Here is a 19,642-nt window from a genome sequence, read left to right as displayed (position 1 = left end):
CACTGGCTCTCAAATTTGTGATGAGTCTTTATTATTATTGATTTTTTAAACTATGTGCAAGAAATTAATAGAAACATTCATTTTCATGGTCACATTGGGAAACAATTCTACTCCAGGCCATGTGCTGGAGTGCTCCCAGGTAACTGTCACAGGGCTGTGGGGAAGAATGGGACACAAGCACGCTGAAAACCCGTAGGAAGAGCCAGCCCTGCAGCGTGTGCTTGAGCTTGTTGCACTACAGGTGCTCCGACAGTAAGTGAGAAGCAGCAGGATGGTACAGGGACCGAGGTAAGCCTGGCTCTGAAGTCCAGTCACTTGGACCCCTCTTCTGAGCTCCAGCCTCCATTCATTCTCTTACTGAAGGTATTTATTGAGCACCACTAAATGGCACATGCTATCCTAGGCAATGGGCTGGTATAAACTGTTGAATGTGCTATAAAAGAGTACAGTGAGTGTGAGGCAAGATGAGCCAAGAGCAGAGGGTACGGGTGCACATGAGCACACATGCCCACACCTACATATATAAGTTAAGGGAGGCTTGAGAAACTGATTTTGACAGGCATGTAAGTGCCTACATGGTCATGGATTCACAAGGATACCAAACTCCTCTGGCTGTAAAATTTTCTCCACATGCAGCAAGGGGTCTTGACCTGGTCTGAGAGCTTGGGAAAGGCTTTCCTGCAGAGGTGGTATATGTGCAGGATGAGCAGGAATTAAGCAGGAGATGAGAGGAGGAACAATGTTCTAGGCATAGGGACTCAGGGTCTTAGCACGTGCAAAGGCCTTGAGAGGAAACTAGCATATAAGGCTGGTAAGGCTACACAGCATGACCACCTAAGGGAAAATGGTAGAAAATGGGTCTAAAACAGCAGTCTAGAATGTACAAGATCATAATAAGAACTTGGATATTTATTTTAGGAACAATGGAAGCTCTTAAATGGAGTGTCTGGATATGGTGTCAAAAAGGAAAAGAGGAAACAAAAGTCACTCTGAGACCTAAATTAAGAGAGTCATTTAATAGTCCACTCAAAAGATAACAGAGGCTCGGGCTAGTGGCAGGTGCTTCTGATGGGTATAACCAGCTGCCTGGGCTATGCCAGCCCTCACTCTACTCCTCTCTGCTCTTCCCCTCCACAGTAAAAAGCAACACCATACATCTAGTGCACATGTATGCAAGTGTGTAGATTTGTTCCTGGAAAGTTAAGGAAGTCTGCAACTCATGACTTCTATATTCTTAACAAGCCATGAAGCAAGATCAGCAGAGACCAAGAGTCGCAGCGAGGGTGCTGAGAAGTGGAGTGACTTTATCAGGTAGTGTGAGTGACTAGGTGGGTTACGACCATGGACTCACAAGGACACCACACTGTCACAGAGCTGCACAGGGAAAGCAGACGGCTGGCCCCCTCCTACATAAGTTTGGCCTTCTCAACATCAATAAATAAAATCATAATGGCAGATAACGAAGCACCGACACTTTAAGGCATCCCTCCAGTGGAGGTCTCACTAATTCTGCAGAACTACTTGGCTGGGTGACTATATATTTCTTTAAAAATGAAAAAAAAAAAAAAGTCAATATTATTTTAGGCAGATGACCTCTAACAAAGGAATTCTCTAGGAGGGCCAATATTATTTCCAAAGGAATTCCGGTAAGAAATGTCAGTAAAGATTACTTACACAAACACAATGTCCCCTCTCTTAGAGTAAGCAGGAATAGCACTGGCTATGGTGGCAAACCCATATGAGTATATAATGGCTTCTTCTGTCTTCATAAATTTTGCCAGGCGGTCTTCCAAATCCAAGTGCACATCTAGTTCAAGAGTAAAAAGTCAAATGGTTAAACTGTCTTATAATTCTTTTTCTTTGACTAAAGAATAAATAAAATAACATAAGCAGTTTAGTTGTTAATACTGTCTAAGATAATTCTGGGCCAAAACTGTTTCTGTACTCTGTGAACTGAATCAGCTACTCATTTGTCTATAAATATGTGACTGGGACAGCTCTGACTCTAGGTTTTGCTTTTATATCACTCTAGCAATAAGAATTCAAGGTCCAGTGACCTTGTCTGCTTTAACTTCCCTCAACCAAAAATGCCAAGACTTTACCAATGTACGACGTTAATTTATTAACACCTTTTTGCATTTTAGTAGAAGTGACCAAACCAGGCACTAAGACAACTGTCAACCAGCTTTTAAAAGGAAAAGAAAGAAAAAAGAAAAGTAGTTAAGTTAAAAAGAACCCCACATACTCTGCATCAAGAGAGAGGAACTTTTTCAGTTGTGGTGGTCACTCCTCTAACAGTTTGTGTCAGCACTTAGTTGTGGCACCTGCCATCACTCTGCAGGACTGAGTTTCTGTCTGAATTTCTTTTTAAGTGTACTGGTGAATTCAAACGTATAGTACAAAGAGAAATATGGTCCTTTTATGGAAGCAGCTGAAGAAGAATGTTGATGTAATTATAGGGATAAATTGTAATTATTAAACTGGTATTTTTTCTCTCTCTTACATCATGGTTCCATATAGCCTTTCACCTTCCCAGGCTAAGCCATGAGGCTTCACACCCTGGGATGGAGGGACCAGCGATGTCTAAAATAGTGTACCAGCTGGCTGTGAACTGGAAAACTTCGAAGTGTCTGAAAATGAGGCATTACCCAAGAGAGAGAAAAATTTTTTAAACCTTCTTTAGTTCTTTTAACTACAGCAGGACCCAAGTCTGGAGAACAAGATCAGAGTTTTACCACATGCTCTGCGCAAAAAGAACTCAGAAGTTGATACAGGAAGGATGCAGCCAGGCCCCTCCAGCCTTGGAGCTTCATGGGAGAAACGAGAAACTCTGAGGAGTAAAGGCAGACTTTCAGAGCCGTGCCATGTCCACCGAGGGGAACTCAGAAGTGGAGGCAGTGGCAGGGGACCCAGACGTTCCCCAGTGAGGGGTGGTGGAGAGGGCCGATGGCCTGGCAGAGCCCTCCGGCCCAGATGTCGAGGACCTGTGGCTGGGAGCCTCGCTCCAGAAGACCCCTTCAGCATCAGCCTTCCCTCCAAGTATGCCCCTCCCTATCAGAGACATTCCCGCTGAGAAGGGAGAGAGGGAAAAGACCTGAGGGACTGAGATATACAAAAGAAACAACTTAACCCAGCTGGATACAAGGCTGGACAGTGAATGGACTAAATATTTCCAACAGAGACCTGGTTAGTTGTTAAGTGTGAGATTTCCACCAACTTCCAGGAAGGAACAAGTGAGTAAGGTCAGTTTAGCAACAGGAACAAACAACTTTTTAGAACATGTGAATAAAGTGTCTAAAATCTGTAAACCCACTCACTGATTTATCAGAGGCAAGTTAATCTTATTGTGATGCTTTTAACTAGTAAAAGACAAATTTAAGAATTATAAAAGATACAACTTCACAAAGGACTATATTTTAAAAAGTAGTTAAATGAGGGCTGTCCAACAATCTCATTCAATTGTTAATCAAACATTTAGTAAGTATCACATAAAAATACTCTGATAAGCACTGGATCAAAGAGAAATATAGGGTTTCTGCCACTTGACAAGGTGAGACAGCTAAGAGAGGCACCTGGCAGCTGTCAATGGAGAACTCGGAGCCCAGAAGGGCAGATACAAGGCTAAGCTGTGCCTTCAGTCCCCTGGTCTGAAGCACTTGGGCCCCTTCTACACTCAGAACTACAACACGTTCACAGTGACTTCTGACTAAAGGCACACAGGTCCCTCGATTGTGAACCAAAGGCTGCTGGGGTGGGCGCCAGCTATTGAGTGAGAGATGAGAAGACACAGAGGGTCCGAACTAAATCTCAATTTGATGGCAAGAGAGGTGTAGTGAGGAATTAGAAAATTTAGCAGCAATATCCAAATAATAAAATAAATTGAAGACACTTCATTTGTAGACTTCTTAAAGGATGATACAGAATTGTGAAAATGAACTATTTATCCCATTCCAATTTATCCCATCAAGTAATGATAAACAACTAGGCATGCTTCTTCCCATTTATAAGTTAAAATGTACACCAACATAGTTTATTACATAAAAAACACATGAAATACCACTTTATTTCCATTACCAATCAGGTAGTCATTTTTATAGAAGTGACACTTTCATTAGATCAACATTAAATAAATACGAGATTTCACAATAACGTTTAGAAGAATGCATCCCGGTTGATCAAAATGGTACCAAAAGAGTGCTTAGCTCTTCAAGCATCAAATCTGTGACACCAACACCACCAAGTCTGAAGACTTGATCTTGCTCCTGACTGCCCGCCCTTCCACGAGATACGCTGCCAGGGAAATGTGGCAGGCAAAGTCTGGCAAGAACGAGGAAAGCAGCAAAGCACCAGAGAACCAGCTACCTCCATGCAGCTGAGCATGGGCGTGTCTCAGGCATGTCTTCCTTTCCTCTTTGTTAGTGCTCTCTGAGCACCCTGCCTACAGATACGTCCCCACCATTCTGTTGCCTCTCACTTCTGATGAGACAGGAGGGCAGGTCCCCCATAGGAGGCCTCCTTCAAATTACAATGCTGCCTCTAAACTGGGAATCATCTACCCCAAATCTCAACAATTTAGCTAGCAGATGGACAACCCAAGCCACAGTGAATTGCTCTCATTCAATATCTACATTTTAAAAAGAAAAAAACATGCTATGTTTACAGACACATAGCTATGCTATACAGACAAACTGTTTTTGGCAACTACAAAAAAGGATTTTAAATCATTCTGTAGCTCTAAATGACTCTCTTCATTGATTAGCAATAAAACAGTAAAACAATCTTGGCTTTGTTTTAGGGCTTTAGAGTTAGCTACCCAGTTGATAAAAATTATGTTAGTATTCTCATTATACATACTCATAGCCATTTTTATGTCATTGCCATAAAGTGGTAAGAAGAATCTCTCTACAATAAATCAATGACTTACTGGTTCTTGCCTAGTCCCAAAAGTTTAAAAAAGATGGGCCTTTCCTCCTCCTATCTAAAGACACTGGGTTTTAGGGGATGTCAGCCGTGCAAAGCAGGTTTTGTGACAGGTAAACACGGACAGTTGCATAACATCTTTTGATGTCTGATAGCTACTCTGCAATGAAGAAACTCTTAACCCAAAGGCGGGGGAGGCAGCAAACAGAAAAACTGCCAGGGCATGTTCTTTGACTTTGGATGCCTATCTTCTGTGTGTATGATCCATTTAAACAATTAGAGCCACAGCTTTGCACGCGTCATTCTCTAATTCACTGCTAGGAACCAATAGGGTAGGCAAGAGGCCACGGAGGAAGGTGACCAGAAAGCCTCTGTGTCTTCTCAGCACTTGTTGCCCTTTCTGGCACCTGCTCCCTCACCAGAATGTAAGAGACGGGAGGCAAGGCCAGGGCAGGATGCCCCACACCAAACACAAGGCCTGGCCATGGCAGTCATCACAGGGGGTTCAGATCTGGGCTCCCTCATTGCCAGGTCTGAACCATGGACAGGCCCAAAACTGCTCTGTGCCTCTCAGTCCTTCCTCTGTCAAATGGTTAACAGTTCTACCTGCCTCAAAGGACTGTTAGGAGAACTGCAAGAGAATGCTTATAAAACACTCAGAACAATGTCTGGCATGGAAAAAGCAACATGCTGGTGTTTGTTCAACTAACTCAATATTTGTAGAATAAAAATAAGCTTTTTTTTTAATGAGATTTAGGGAGATTGTCTTTCAGTGTAGATTATAAATCTATAATAGGATTTTTACTTTCCTTGTCATCCTACTTTATCTGATTTTTTTTTCTTTACATCTTTACTGGAGTATAACTGCTTTACAATGGTGTTAGTTTCTGCTTTACAACAAAGTGAATCAGTTATACATATACATATGTTCCCATATCTCTTCCCTCTTGCATCTCCCTCCCTCCCACTCTCCCTATCCCACCCCTCTAGGTGGTCACAAAACACCAAGCTGATCTCCCTGTGCTATGCGGTTGCTTCCCACTAGCTATCTACCTTACGTTTGGTAGTGTATATATGTCCATGCCACTCTCTCGCTTTGTCACAGCTTACCCTTCCCCCTCCCCATATCCTCAAGTCCATTCTTAACTAGGTCTGTGTCTTTATTCCTGTCTTACCCCTAGGTTCTTCATGACATTTTTTTCCTTAAATTCCATACATATGTGTTAGCATACGGTATTTGTCTTTCTCTTTCTGACTTACTTCACTCTGTATGACAGACTCAAGGTCCATCCACCTCATTACAAATAGCTCAATTTCGTTTCTTTTTATGGCGGAGTAATATTCCATTGTATATATGTGCCACATCTTCTTTATCCATTCATCCGATGATGGACACTTAGGTTGTTTCCATCTCCGGGCTATTGTAAATAGAGCTGCAATGAACATTTTGGTACATGACTCTTTTTGAATTATGGTTTTCTCAGGGTATATGCCCAGTAGTGGGATTGCTGGGTCATATGGTAGTTCTATTTGTAGTTTTTTAAGGAACCTCCATACTGTTCTCCATAGTGGCTGTACCAATTCACATTCCCACCAGCAGTGCAAGAGGGTTCCCTTTTCTCCACACCCTCTCCAGCATTTATTGCTTGTAGATTTTTTGATGATGGCCATTCTGACTGGTGTGAGATGATATCTCATTGTAGTTCTGATTTGCATTTCTCTAATGATTAATGATGTTGAGCACTCTTTCATGTGTTTGTTGGCAGTCTGTATATCTTCTTTGGAGAAATGTCTATTTAGGGCTTCTGCCCATTTTTGGATTGGGTTGTTTGGTTTTCTGTCATTGAGCTGCATGAGCTGCCTATAAATTTTGGAGATTAATCCTTTGTCAGTCGCTTCATTTGCAAATATTTTCTCCCATTCTGAGTGTTGTCTTTTGGTCTTGTTTATGGTTTCCTTTGCTGTGCAAAAGCTTTGAAGTTTCATTAGTCCCATTTGTTTATTTTTGTTTTTATTTCCACTGCTCTAGGAGGTGGGTCAAAAAGGATCTTGCTGTGATTTATGTCATAGAGTGTCCTGCCCATGTTTTCCTCTAAGAGTTTGATAGTTTCTGGCCTTACATTTAGGTTTTTAATGCATTTTGAGCTTATTTTTGTGTATGGTGTTAGAGAGTGATCTAATCTCATACTTTTACATGTACCTGTCCAGTTTTCCCAGCACCACTTATTGAAGAGGCTGTCCTTTCTCCAAAGTACATTCCTGCCTCCTTTATCAAAGATAAGGTGACCATATATGCGTGGGTTTATCACTGCGCTTTCTATCCTGTTCCATTGATCTATCTTTCTGTTTCTGTGCCAGTACCATACTGTCTTGATTACTGCCACTTTGTAGTATAGTATGAAGTCAGGGAGTCTGATTCCCCCAGCTCCATTTTTGGTTCTCAAGATTGCTTTGGCTATTCGGGGTCTTTTGTGTTTCCATACAAAATTGTGAAATTTTTTGTTCTAGATCTGTGAAAAATGCCAGTGGTAGTTTGACAGGGATTGCATTGAATCTGTAGATTGCTTTGGGTAGTAGAGTCATTTTCACAATGTTGATTCTTCCAATCCAAGAACATGGTATATCTCTCCACGTATTTGTATCATCTTTAATTTCTTTCAACAGTGTCTTATAATTTTCTGCATACAGTTCTCCTTAGGTAGGTTTATTCCTAGATATTTTATTCTTTTTGTTGCAATTGTAAATGGGAGTGTTTTCTTAATTTCACTTTCAGATTTTTCACCATTAGTGCATAGGAATGCCAGAGATTTCTGTGCATTAATTTTGTATCCTGCTATTTTACCAAATTCATTGATTAGGTCTAGTAGTTTTCTGGTAGCATCTTTAGGATTCTCTACGTATAGTATCATGTCATCTGCAAACAGTGACAACTTTACTTCTTCTTTTGCGATTTGGATTCCTTTTATTTCTTTTTCTTCTCTGATTGCTGTGGCAAAAACTTCCAAAACTATGTTGAATAATAGTGGTGAGAGTGGGCAACCTTGTCTTGTTCCTGGTCTTAGTGAAAATGGTTTCATTTTTTCACCACTGAGGACAATGTTGGCTGTGGGTTTGTCATATATGGCCTTTATTATGTTGAGGAAAGTTCCCTCTATGCCTACTTTCTGCAGGGTTTTTATCATAAATGGGTGTTGAATTTTGTCAAAAGCTTTCTCTGCATCTGTTGAGATGATCGTATGTTTTTTCTCCTTCAATTTGTTAATATGGTGTATCACATTGATTGCTTTGCATATACTGATGAATCCTTGCATTCCTGGAATAAACCCCACTTGATCATGGTGTATGATCCTTTTAATGCTGTTGGATTCTGTTTGCTAGTGTTTTGTTGAGGACTTTTGCATCTATGTTCATCAGTGATATTGGCCTGTAGTTTTCTTTCTTTGTGACGTCTTTGTCCGGTTTTGGTATCAGGGTGATGGTGGCCTCGTAGAATGAGTTTGGGAGTGTTACTCCCTCTGTTATATTTTGGAAGAGTTTGAGAAGGATAGGTGTTAGATCTTCTCTAACTGTTTGATATAACTTGCCTGTGAAGCCATCTGGTCCTGGGCTTTTGTTTGTTGGAAGATTTTTAATCACAGTTTCAATTTCAGTCCTTGTGACTGGTCTCTTCAAATTTTCTATTTCTTCCAGATTCAGTCTTGGCAGGTTGTGCCTTTCTAAGAATTTGTCCATTTCTTCCAGGTTGTCCATTTTACTGGCATAGAGTTACTTGTAGTACTCTCTCATGATCTTTTGTATTTCTGCAGTGTCAGTTGTTACTTCTCCTTTTTCATTTCTAATTCTATTGATTTGAGTCTTCTCCCTCTTTTTCTTGATGAGTCTGGCTAATGGTTTATCAATTTTGTTTATCTTCTCAAAGAACCAGCTTTTAGTTTTATTGATCTTTGCTATCGTTTCCTTCATTTCTTTTTCATTTATTTCTGATATGATCTTTATGATTTCTTTCCTTCTGCTAACTTTGGGGGTTTTTTGTTCTTCTTTCTCTAATTGCTTTAGGTGCAAGGTTAGGTTGTTTATTCAAGATGTTTCCTGTTTCTTAAGGTAGGATTGTATTGCTATAAACGTCCCTCTTAGAACTGCTTTTGCTGCATCCCATAGGTTTTGGGTCGTCGTGTCTCCATTATCATTTGTTTCTAGGTATTTTTTAATTTCCTCTTTGATTTCTTCAGTGATCACTTCTTTATTAAGTAGTGTATTGTTTAGCCTCCATGTGTTTGTATTTTTTACAGAACTTTTCCTGTAATTGATATCTAGTCTCATAGTGTTGTGGTTGGAAAAGATACTTGATAAAATTTCAATTTTCTTAAATTTAGCAAGGCTTGATTTGTGACCCAAGATATGATCTATCCTGGAGAATGTTCCATGAGCACTTGAGAAAAATGTGTATTCTGTTGTTTTTGGATGGAATGTCCTATAAGTATCAATTAAGTCCATCTTGTTTAATGTATCATTTAAAGCTTGTGTTTCCTTATTTATTTTCATCTTGCATCTGTCCATTGGTGAAAGTGGGGTGTTAAAGTCCCTTACTATGAATGTGTTACTGTCGATTTCCCCTTTCATGGCTGTTAGTATTTGCCTTATGTATTGAGGTGCTCCTATGTTAGGTGCATAAATATTTACAATTGTTATATCTTCTTCTTGGATCAATCCCTTGATCATTATGTAGTGTCCTTCTTTGTCTCTTCTAATAGTCTTTATTTTAAAGTCTATTTTGTCTGATATGAGAATTGCTACTCCAGCTTTCTTTTGGTTTCCATTTGCATGGAATATCTTTTTCCATCCCCTTACTTTCAGTCTGTATGTGTCTCTAGGTCTGAAGTGGGTCTCTTGTAGACAGCATATACATGGGTCTTGTTTTTGTATCCATTCAGCCAATCTGTGTCTTTTGGTGGGAGCATTTAGTCCATTTACATTTAAGGTAATTATCGGTATGTATGTTCCTATTCCCATTTTCTTAATTGCTTTGGGTTCGTTATTGTTAAGTCTTTTCCTTCTCTTGTGTATCTTGCCTAGAGAAGTTCCTTTAGCATTTGCTGAAAAGCTGGTTTGGTGGTGCTGAACTCTCTCAGCTTTTGCTTGTCTGTAAAGGCTTTAATTTCTCCATCAAATCTGAATGAGATCCTTGCTGGGTAGAGTAATCTTGGTTGCAGGTTTTTCTTCATCACTTTAAATATGTCCTGCCAGTTCCTTCTGCTTTGCAGAGTTTCTGCTGAAAGATCAGCTGTTAACCTTATGGGGATTCCCTTGTGTGTTATTTGTTGTTTTCCCTTGCTGCTTTTAATATGTTTTCTTTATATTTAATTTCTGACAGTTTGATTAATATGTGTCTTGGCGTATTTTTCCTTGCATTTATCCTGTATGGGACTCTCTGTGCTTCCTGGACTTGATTAACTATTTCCTTTTCCATATTAGGGAAGTTTTCAACTATAATCTCTTCAAATATTTTCTCAGTCCCTTTCTTTTCTCTTCTTCTTCTGGAACCCCTATAATTCAAATGTTGGTGCGTTTAATGTTGGCCCAGAGGTCTCTGAGACTGTCCTCAGTTCTTTTCATTCTTCTTTCTTTATTCTGCTCTGCAGTAGTTATTTCCAGTATTTTATCTTCCAGGTCACTTATCCGTTCTTCTGCCTCAGTTGTCCTGCTATTGATCCCATCTAGAGTATTTTTTTTTTTTTTTTGTGGTACGCGGGCCTCTCACCGTTGTGGCCTCTCCCGCTGCGGAGCAACAGGCTCCGGACGCACAGGCTCAGCGGCCATGGCTCACAGGTCCAGCCGCTCCGTGGCATGCGGGATCCTCCCGGACCGGGGCACGAACCCGCGTCCCCTGCATTGGCAGGCGGACTCTCAACCACTGTGCCACCAGTGAAGCCCTAGAGTATTTTTTTAAAAAAATAAATTTATTTATTTATTTTTGGCTGAATTGGGTCTTTGTTGCTGCGCGTGGGCTTTCTCTAGTTGCAGCGAGCAGGGGCTACTCTTCATTGTGGTGCGAGGGTTTCTCATTGCTGTGGCTTTGTTGCGGAGCACGGGCTCTAGGTGTGCAGGCTTCAGTAGCTGTGGCTTGCAGGCTCTAGAGCACAGGCTCATGGCACACTGGTTTAGTTACTCCACGGCATGTGGGATCTTCCCAGACCAGGTCTCGAACCTGTGTCCCCGGCATTGGCAGGCGGATTCTTAACCACTGCGCCATCAGGGAAGCCCTAGAGTACTTTTAATTTCATTTATTGTGTTTTTCATCGTTGCTTGTTTCATCTTTAGTTCTTCTAGGTCCTTGTTAAATGTTTCTTGCATTTTTTCTATTCTATTTCCAAGATTTTGGATCATCTTTACTATCATTATTCTGAATTCTTTTTCAGTTAAACTGCCTATTTCCTCTTCATTTGTTAGGTCTGGTGCGTTTTTATCTTGCTCCTTCATCTGTTGTGTGTTCTTCTGTCTTCTCATTTTGCTTATCTTACTGTGTTTGGGGTCTCCTTTTTGTATGCTGCAGGTTTGTAACTCCTGTTGTTTTTGGTTGTCTGTCCCCAGTGGCTAAGTTGGTTCAGTGGGTTGTGTAGGCTTCCTGGTGGAGGGGACTAGTGCCTGTGTTCTGGTGGATGAGGCTGGATCTTGTCTTTCTGGTGGGCAGGTCCACGTCTGGTGGTGTGATTTGGGGTGTCTGTGGACTTATTATGATTTTAGGCAGCCTCTCTGCTAATGGGTGGGGTTGTGTTCCTGTCTTGCTAGCTGTTTGGCATAGCGTGTCCCACACTGTAGCTTGCTGGCCGTTGAGTGAAGCGGGGTGCTGGTGTTGAGATGGAGATCTCTGGGCGATTTTTGCTGTTTGATATTATGTGGAGCTGAGAGGTGTCTTGTTGACCAGTGTCCTGAAGTTGGCTCTCCCATGGCGGCAGCACCAAGAGCCTTTCATCCACACGGCTCAGAATAAAAGGGAGAAAAAGTAGAAAGAAAGAAGAAAGAAAGAATTAGTAGAAGTAGAAAGAAAGGAAGGAAGGAAGGAAGGAAGGAAGGAAGGAGGGAAGGAAGGAAAGAAATAAATAAAATAAAATAAAGTAAGATAAAATAATTTAAATAAAAAATAATTATTAAGAACAAAAAAAAAATTTTTTTTAAAGGAAAAAAAAAAAAAAAAACCCGGACGGATAGAACCCTAGGACAAATGGTGGAAGCAAAGCTACACAGACAAAATCTCACAAGGAAGCATACACATACCCAGTCACAAAAAGAGGAAAAGAGGAAAAAATAATAAATCTTGCTCTCAAAGTCCACCTCCTCAGTTTGGGATGATTCGTTGTCTATTCATGTATTCCACAGATGCAGGGTACATCAAGTTGATTGTGGAGCTTTAATCCACTGCTTCTGAGGCTGCTGGGAGAGATTTCCCTTTCTCTTCTTTGTTCTCAAAGCTCCCGGGACTCAGCTTTGGATTTGTCCCCGCCTGTGCGTGTAGGTCGCCGGGGGTCGTCTGTTCTTCGCTCAGACAGGACGAGGTTAAAGGAGCAGCTGCTTCGGGGACTCTGGCTCACTCAGGCCTGGAGGAGGGAGGGGTACGGAGTGCGGGGCGAGCCTGCGGCGGCAGAGGCTGGCGTGACATTGCGCCAGACTGAGGCGTGCTGTGTGTTCTCCCGGGGAAGTTGTCCCTGGATCTTGGGACCTTGGCAGTGGCGAGCTGCACAGGCTCCCCAGAAGGGGGGTATGGATAGTGACCTGTGCTCGCACACAGGCTTCTTGGTGGCGGCAGCAGCAGCCTTAGCGTCTCATGCCCGTCTCTGGGGTCTGCGCTTTTAGCCACGGCTCACGCCCGTTTCTGGAGCTCTTTTAAGCAGCGCTCTTAATCCCCTCTCCTCACGCACCAGGAAACAAAGAGGGAAGAAAAAGTCTCTTGCCTCTTTGGCAGGTCCAGACTTTTCCCCGGACTCCCTCCCAGCTAGCCGTGGTGCACTAACCCCCTGGAGGCTGTGTTCATGCCGCTAACTCCAGTCCTCTCCTTCCGCTCTGACTGAAGCCCGAGCCTCAGCTCCCATCCCCACCTGCCCCGGCAGGTGAGCAGATAAGCCTCTCGGGCTGGTTAGTGCCGTTCGGCACCAATCCTCTGTGCGGGAATCTCTCCACTTTGCCCTCTGCACCCCTGTTGCTGTGCTCTCCTCCAGGGCTCCGAAGCTTTCCCCCTCCAAAAAAGAGTAATCTTTTATAAGGAAAAAAGGTACGCTATCTGCTAATTACGTTATCCAAATCCTGGATATTAAAGAACTATCTTATATTAAAGCCACTTATTCAAGTTCATATTTATCAGAATAAAAAGAGGTATTATGGCCTTCTTGATTGTTTTTCAGAGGAAAGACTATAAAATACCCAACTTTAGAACAGTTTAAAAACAACCAACTATATTTTCTCTTAAAATCTCCATATTTTTGTGTTACATACCTTTTTTTTTTTTTTTTTTTGCGGTACACGGGCCTCTCACTGTTGTGGCCTCTCTCATTGCAGAGCATAGGCTCCGGACGCGCAGGCTCAGCGGCCATGGCTCACTCCCCCAGCCGCTCCATGGCATGTGCGATCTTCCCAGACCGGGGCACGAACCCATGTCCCCTGCACCGGCAGGCGGACTCTCAACCACTGCGCCACCAGGGAAGCCCTGCAGACTTTTTTTAAATCCCTTGAGACTTGGACAATTTTCTTAAAAGTACAAATGTCACCTATGTACTCATTAAAACGTTAAAAACAGTGCTGAATGTTTTCCAGAATGTTTTCACATACAGTATCTTATTCTTACCAAAATGTTCTAAGTTGTGCAACAAAGATGATTCCCTGCCTACACTGTGAAAACTACAATTCCATGACTGGTAGGAAGAAGTGGCAGATCTAAGAATTTTATGACCAAATGCCCTTCCTACTAAAACATGCATTCATGATCCTACAACAGAGAGAAAATATTTTTTAAAATAAACAAATGAACAATTGTTCACTATTGGCTCTAGAACACAATTATATGCCACTATCTCTCACCATGAAACTGCCACTAATTGTCTTTTGATTTAGTTTAAGACCAAAGAATCAAGTAGGCATCATGTATGCAAAGCAGATCCCAGGCACAGGGATAAACCACATGTAAATGAGATCTGAATGCATTACAAACAAAACAATCAGAGAGGTTCAACAAGAGAAACTATCAAAGTGCACAGGGACCCCATTAGCCTTAGAGGAAAGGAAGGCTCCACAACCTGATAAAATCACTTGACTGATTCTAAACTACACATTAAAACGATAAGATAAGAAGGTGGAAACACTTCTGATCCACACAGTCCTCACAAGACTATTTTAAGAACCTGCTGGGCCTTTAGGAGGCAGGAGAACATTTAGCCTAAGAAACTAGAAGAATTTTAATTCAACTGTCAATTTTCTTTTTTTGTGTTAATCATCCAGTACCATCTAATATGTTACTATGAAATAATAAACAGAAAATGTTTTAATAAGGAAATTTACTTTTCCAGTAAGTGATTTTCATTCACTATCTGAAAAGTTGAGAAAAGAGCTAGAAGACAGAGCATTTTCATCACTGAAAACAGATGCCTGAGTGATATTAGTACTTCCAGGAAAAGAAAAAGCCAAAATCAAAAGCAACCTATTGGTGGGCCTGGGAAAGAGACCCTAGCCTCACACACAAGCTACTAAAATGAGAGGAAAGGGAAGTTCACTTCTGCTTTAATGCTCAGTACAAAGGGCAAATATCTAAATATTTAGAATAATTTAATTATAGAGGGTATTTTATTTTATTTTTAAAATAAATTTATTTATTTATTTTTGGCTGCGTTGGGTCTTCATTGCTGTGTGCAGGCTTTCTCTAGTTGTGGCTAGTGGGAGCTACTCTTTGTTGCAGAGTACGGGCTCTAGGCACGCGGGCTTCAGTAGTCATGGCGCACAAGCTTAGTTGCTCCGTGGCATGTGGGATCTTCCTGGACCAGGGCTTGAACCTGTGTCCCCTGGATTGGCAGGCGGATTCTTAACCACTGCACCACCAGGGAAGTCCCAAGGGTATTTTAGAGATTTAAAATATAGCCTTAGCTGACCTCAAGTATCTTCTTGAACTTATCTAACACTGAAATTTCAAGGTAATTTAATACAACTACAGTAATATAAGTGATTAGTTCCAGAATAAGGAAAAACATAGAAAATACCCTGTTGGAAAACCAAGTAAAAATACATACTATATACACATAAAGAAAGGAAAAAAGATGATAAGCAAGCATGGGCAACTGTTGAAAAGGAACAAAACAAGTTTACAGGAAGGACAATGTACTCAGAAAACAATACACATTACTCCAAGCTGTAGGTTTGGTGTCTTATTACAAAACCATCACACTGCAAATTAACCTTCAACCTTTGTCCAGATACCACAGTCTGTTTGAACCTTTGACTACATTAGGATAAGGATGACACAGTGACCAATAATGTAGTTCACAGAGTAGCTAATACACAACTATGTGTTCATTATATTGACTCTGGTGGCCCATTCAGACACTTGAAAGATCAAATCCAATTTAAATTTAAAACGCACTTGAACAGCACACCACATGTATGTGGTATGCTACCATTTTTGTAAAACTGGGGGGGAAATGTATGGAAGTGGTTTGCACACACTGAAAAAAGCCTGGAAGAATGAACAAGAAACTACTGAGAGTAGCTGTCTTTTTTGGGGGTGGAATGGCAGTGGGGAGAAGACTTCACTATCTCTTTAAATCTTTGAGGTTTATATCTTGGATTGAATTATTCAATCAAGAAAATTAATTTAGGATGGATCAAGAGGGTTTTATGAAAAGTGAAATAAGTTGGACAGAGAAAGACAAATAGCATATGATCTCACTAATATGTGGACTCTAAAAAACAAAACAAACAAAATGAAAACAGACTCATAGGTACACAGAACAAAGGGGTGGTTGCCAGAGGGAAAGGGGATCAGGGGTGGGGAAAATTAGGTGTAGGGGATTAAGAGGTACAAAGCTCCAGTTATAAAATAAATAAGCAATGGTGATGTAACACACAGCATAAGGAATATGGCCAAAAATATTGTAATAACTTTGGGGACAGACGGTTACTAGACTCCATGGTGATCATTTCATAATGTATGCATGTCAGATCACTATATACTACACCTGAAACTAACGTAATATTGTACATCAACTATATTTAAATTAAAAAAATTAATTTAAAAATCATTAAAGATTCCCCCCCCCAAGTTTGGAGGCACACAGCATCCTATTACACATATTTCAGGTGATCCAAATGAAAAACTGACTGGGCAATTAAAACAACATATTTCCATAGTTCTGGGAAAACTGGTCTTGAAGATTTGAAACTTTTTTTCCTCTAAATTTAGCAATAAATCTCTTATCAGTCTTCTCAGATTAACTCCTGAGCAAGAGCCAAGGCCACACATGCAAATAAGATCTACTAGAAAGAGAGGCTTTTAAGAAAGCAAGTTCTTTACCCCACAAGCAGATCATGGAAAGAAAGCCTTGTTGATCAGATTACAACAAACAACTTTGTAAAAAAAAAATGCCTTTTTTAGTTTTCTAATTCTTATGAAGGAAATAATACCCTACCAGTAAAAAGCAGGCAAACAAATCATGTTTGCACTAGGCTAGAGGAAAGAGGGAGCCTCTGATCTGAGCTCTTTTAAGTCTTTGATCTTGCCATTAATATTGCAAATCAGAATACTTATTTTCTAGTTTTAGGGCTGAAATTAATTAGCTATGTGACCATGGGGAAGTCACTTAACCTCTCTGAGCTTTCTGTTCTTCTTCTGAATAGCTGGGATGCTGGAATACAAGATTTTAAAGATCCTTTCCAACTGCAGGATTCTTGGACACCAACTCCCATCATCTGTTTCCAATAAAAATAATTTAACCACTAAATTAGCTAAGGGATAAAGAAAGGTGCTCCCTTAAATAAAAACATCTTAACTGTTAAAGTGAAAAAAACAAAGACCCAGAAATGAAAATGAGTAGAGAAGACAAAAGAGACTTGCCTGGCCCCACTGTCCCCACCCTCTGACATTTTGTAAACCAGAATGTTATTTCCAGTAATATACTTATTTGGAAAATTATTTAACAACATTTTTGAAATTTTCAGAAGCAAAGAACAATATACATTTAATAAAAAACCACCATAAAATTCCAGGGTCTTCTTTGATGACTCTGATTTAGGGAGTTCATCGTGTTTGAAATCACACTCTCATCCTAATATGTAGTTAGCCCATCTCCAGGTCATCCACACACAAGGAAATCAATGATCCTTTGTCTTCATTCCAGAAAGAAAAGGGCTACACAGTCTATGACCTCCCCCATCCCCCAAATCTGTTCTCACTTTCCTTCCGGCACGTGGTGGCTGCCCAGCTAGAGCAATTTTCCAGTCCCTCTGCTGGGAGACATGACCTGGGTAATGTTCTCACCAACAGAATGTGGCCGGAATGATAAGCAACACCACCTGCCCACCTAAACAGGTACCAATGCCCTGCACTCCTGCTCCTCCATACTCATCACTTGGCTTCGGTCACACAAAGATGGTGCCCTGAGGCCTAGAGCAACGAGACAGGGAAAATCTGGGTTCCTGCATGACTACAAAGAGCAGAGCCACTCACAACCGGATGCTTCCCCTTACAACTGTCATGCACAGCAGAAACAGTCTCCTCACACCATGTCTCCTGGGGCAAATGCAACAAGAGCTCAGGCTTCGCCCTACTGAGACAGTGTGCCTTAGATACCTATGACTCTTCTCCACAACGGACAGTCAGCCCCAGACCAATGCATCTCCTACCAATGATTTCAAACACAAAATCTAGAAAGTTCACCAGCTTATTTCCACAACTAATTAAGGATACCTTTTCCAAGGAGTTTTGAAATCAAACTGAATCTTAATTCTTGAAAGCAGTAGTCTGAAAAATATGACAGAAAACATACCAAATGTGCCATAAAATCCTCTAGGTCCACAAGTTCCCACACCATACTTCTTTAGAGATGCCAAAGCTGCTGCCTTTGTGAAAGTTAAAAAAAAAAATTAGACTGTAATAATATATCTTTAACAGTTTAAAAATGACATTTCCTATTCTTTAACCCACATAGCTCCCCAGTACCCTGGCTTTTCCTTTCTTAGTACTAAGACAATTCTAACAGGATATAAAGAAAAGAGGGATGGGAAGACTTAGGTATACGACTTAAAACATGGAAAAGTTATATTAGCTTGATCATTAAAACCTGGTTAACTCAATGCATTCGTACTTTCTGGCATTTGTGGGCACAGGTCTTTCCTCAAAAAATGTTTACTGGCCCACAATCCCAACAGGAGATGAAGCAATTTCCTAGACACATCTCCAACTATTACCTGGGTCTGGTTCATATAGTTCTCTGGTTGTCACCCAGCACTAAGCCACATTAGGACACTCTTGCCTCCCTTTGTTGAAAACTAGGTTACAGCTCTGTCACTAAAGAGTAAAGAGTAAGTACTTACACAGCCCCTTCTGATATTCTGCATTTGTCTCTTATTTTATGTCCAGATGCTTATGTCAGTCATGTTATCTGTCCACTTCAGCATATGTGCTACTTACCTTGAGCCTAGGGTTATCCAACAATCCAAGAAAATTGAATGAGGCAAAGTTTATACATTCTTTTCCATTCACCACAATGTTATGGCTTGGAGGGCTGGGGAAAGAGACAGGAGTGGTATACTTCAGCAGTCATTCTTGTTACAGGACACACATTATCAGCTGTCCAGAAGAGGGAAGGTGACAGGACACACAAGTGTTGTCATTCTACTCTATTTGCCTTCTGGCCTCCTAGCTCTCTTTTTATTCTTAAAAAGTAAAATTAGACAATAGTATATTAAAAATCAGATACTCGGTCATCAATTCTACTCTTAATAGGCCACCTAGTAGTACTTAAATAAAAAAAATTGAGCTAGAATGCCAAGATGAATAGATGAATGGCAAACCGTTGCTTTAGTTTTAAAACTCACTTAAGAAAGAAGTTGCTAAATAAAGTACCTGGAATGAGACAAACAGGGAGAAAATATAAAAAGATCAAGATCAAAGGTATGAAGAGGCAGAGCAAGTAACAATCTTACAGTTAAGTGGTTTAAAAATACATGTTACTAGGACTTCCCCCATGGTCCAGTGGGTAAGACTCTGCGTTCGCAATGCAGGGGGCCTGGGTTTGATCCTTGGTGGGGAACTAGATCACACATGCATGCTGCAACTAAGAAGTCCGCATGCAGCAACTAAGACCTGGCGCAGCCAAAATAAATAAATAAATAACTATAAATAAATATTAAAAAAAAATTACATGTTATCTACAGGAAGCCACCAAAAGAATAAGTGAGCTCTGTTCCCAATTTCTAAAGTTAATGCTGGAATACCATTTAAAAGGAATCCCCCTCATCCCAAAAGGGGGGAAAACAGAGTGGCCAGTTGCACAGGAGAAGCATGGATTGAGTTCAGCTGAGACAAGAGATGGGCTCTTGAGGAGACAACCTATTATGTCCTCTGCTGACAAATACTCTAGCTTTAAGTCATGCTTCAAAAACACTGGCCAGAGCTTCCCTGGTAGTGCAGTGGTTGAGAATCTGCCTGCTAATGCAGAGGACAGGGGTTCGAGCCCTGGTCTGGGAAGAT

General features: G+C 40.9%; 1 protein-coding gene across 3 annotated transcripts in view; it reads right to left on the bottom strand.

Annotated features, from left to right (window-relative positions):
• SPTLC1 (serine palmitoyltransferase long chain base subunit 1) overlaps positions 1-19,642 on the bottom strand; it is a 74,926-nt gene that overhangs the window by 29,768 nt on the left and 25,516 nt on the right. For all 3 annotated transcript variants that reach the window (XM_004270612.4, XM_033429647.2, XM_033429648.2), the window contains exons 4-6: positions 18,581-18,674; positions 17,937-18,009; positions 1,675-1,807 (exon numbers count right to left, since the gene is read on the bottom strand). In XM_004270612.4, the coding sequence (XP_004270660.1) occupies positions 1,675-1,807; positions 17,937-18,009; positions 18,581-18,674 (300 nt within the window). The remainder of the gene's footprint in view (positions 1-1,674; positions 1,808-17,936; positions 18,010-18,580; positions 18,675-19,642) is intronic.

This window comes from Orcinus orca, chromosome 6 (genome assembly GCF_937001465.1).
Source record: "Orcinus orca chromosome 6, mOrcOrc1.1, whole genome shotgun sequence".
Taxonomy (NCBI): Eukaryota; Metazoa; Chordata; class Mammalia; order Artiodactyla; family Delphinidae; genus Orcinus; species Orcinus orca.
Note: the sequence above shows the minus strand (reverse complement) of the source record. Positions and strands in the feature narration are given on the sequence as shown.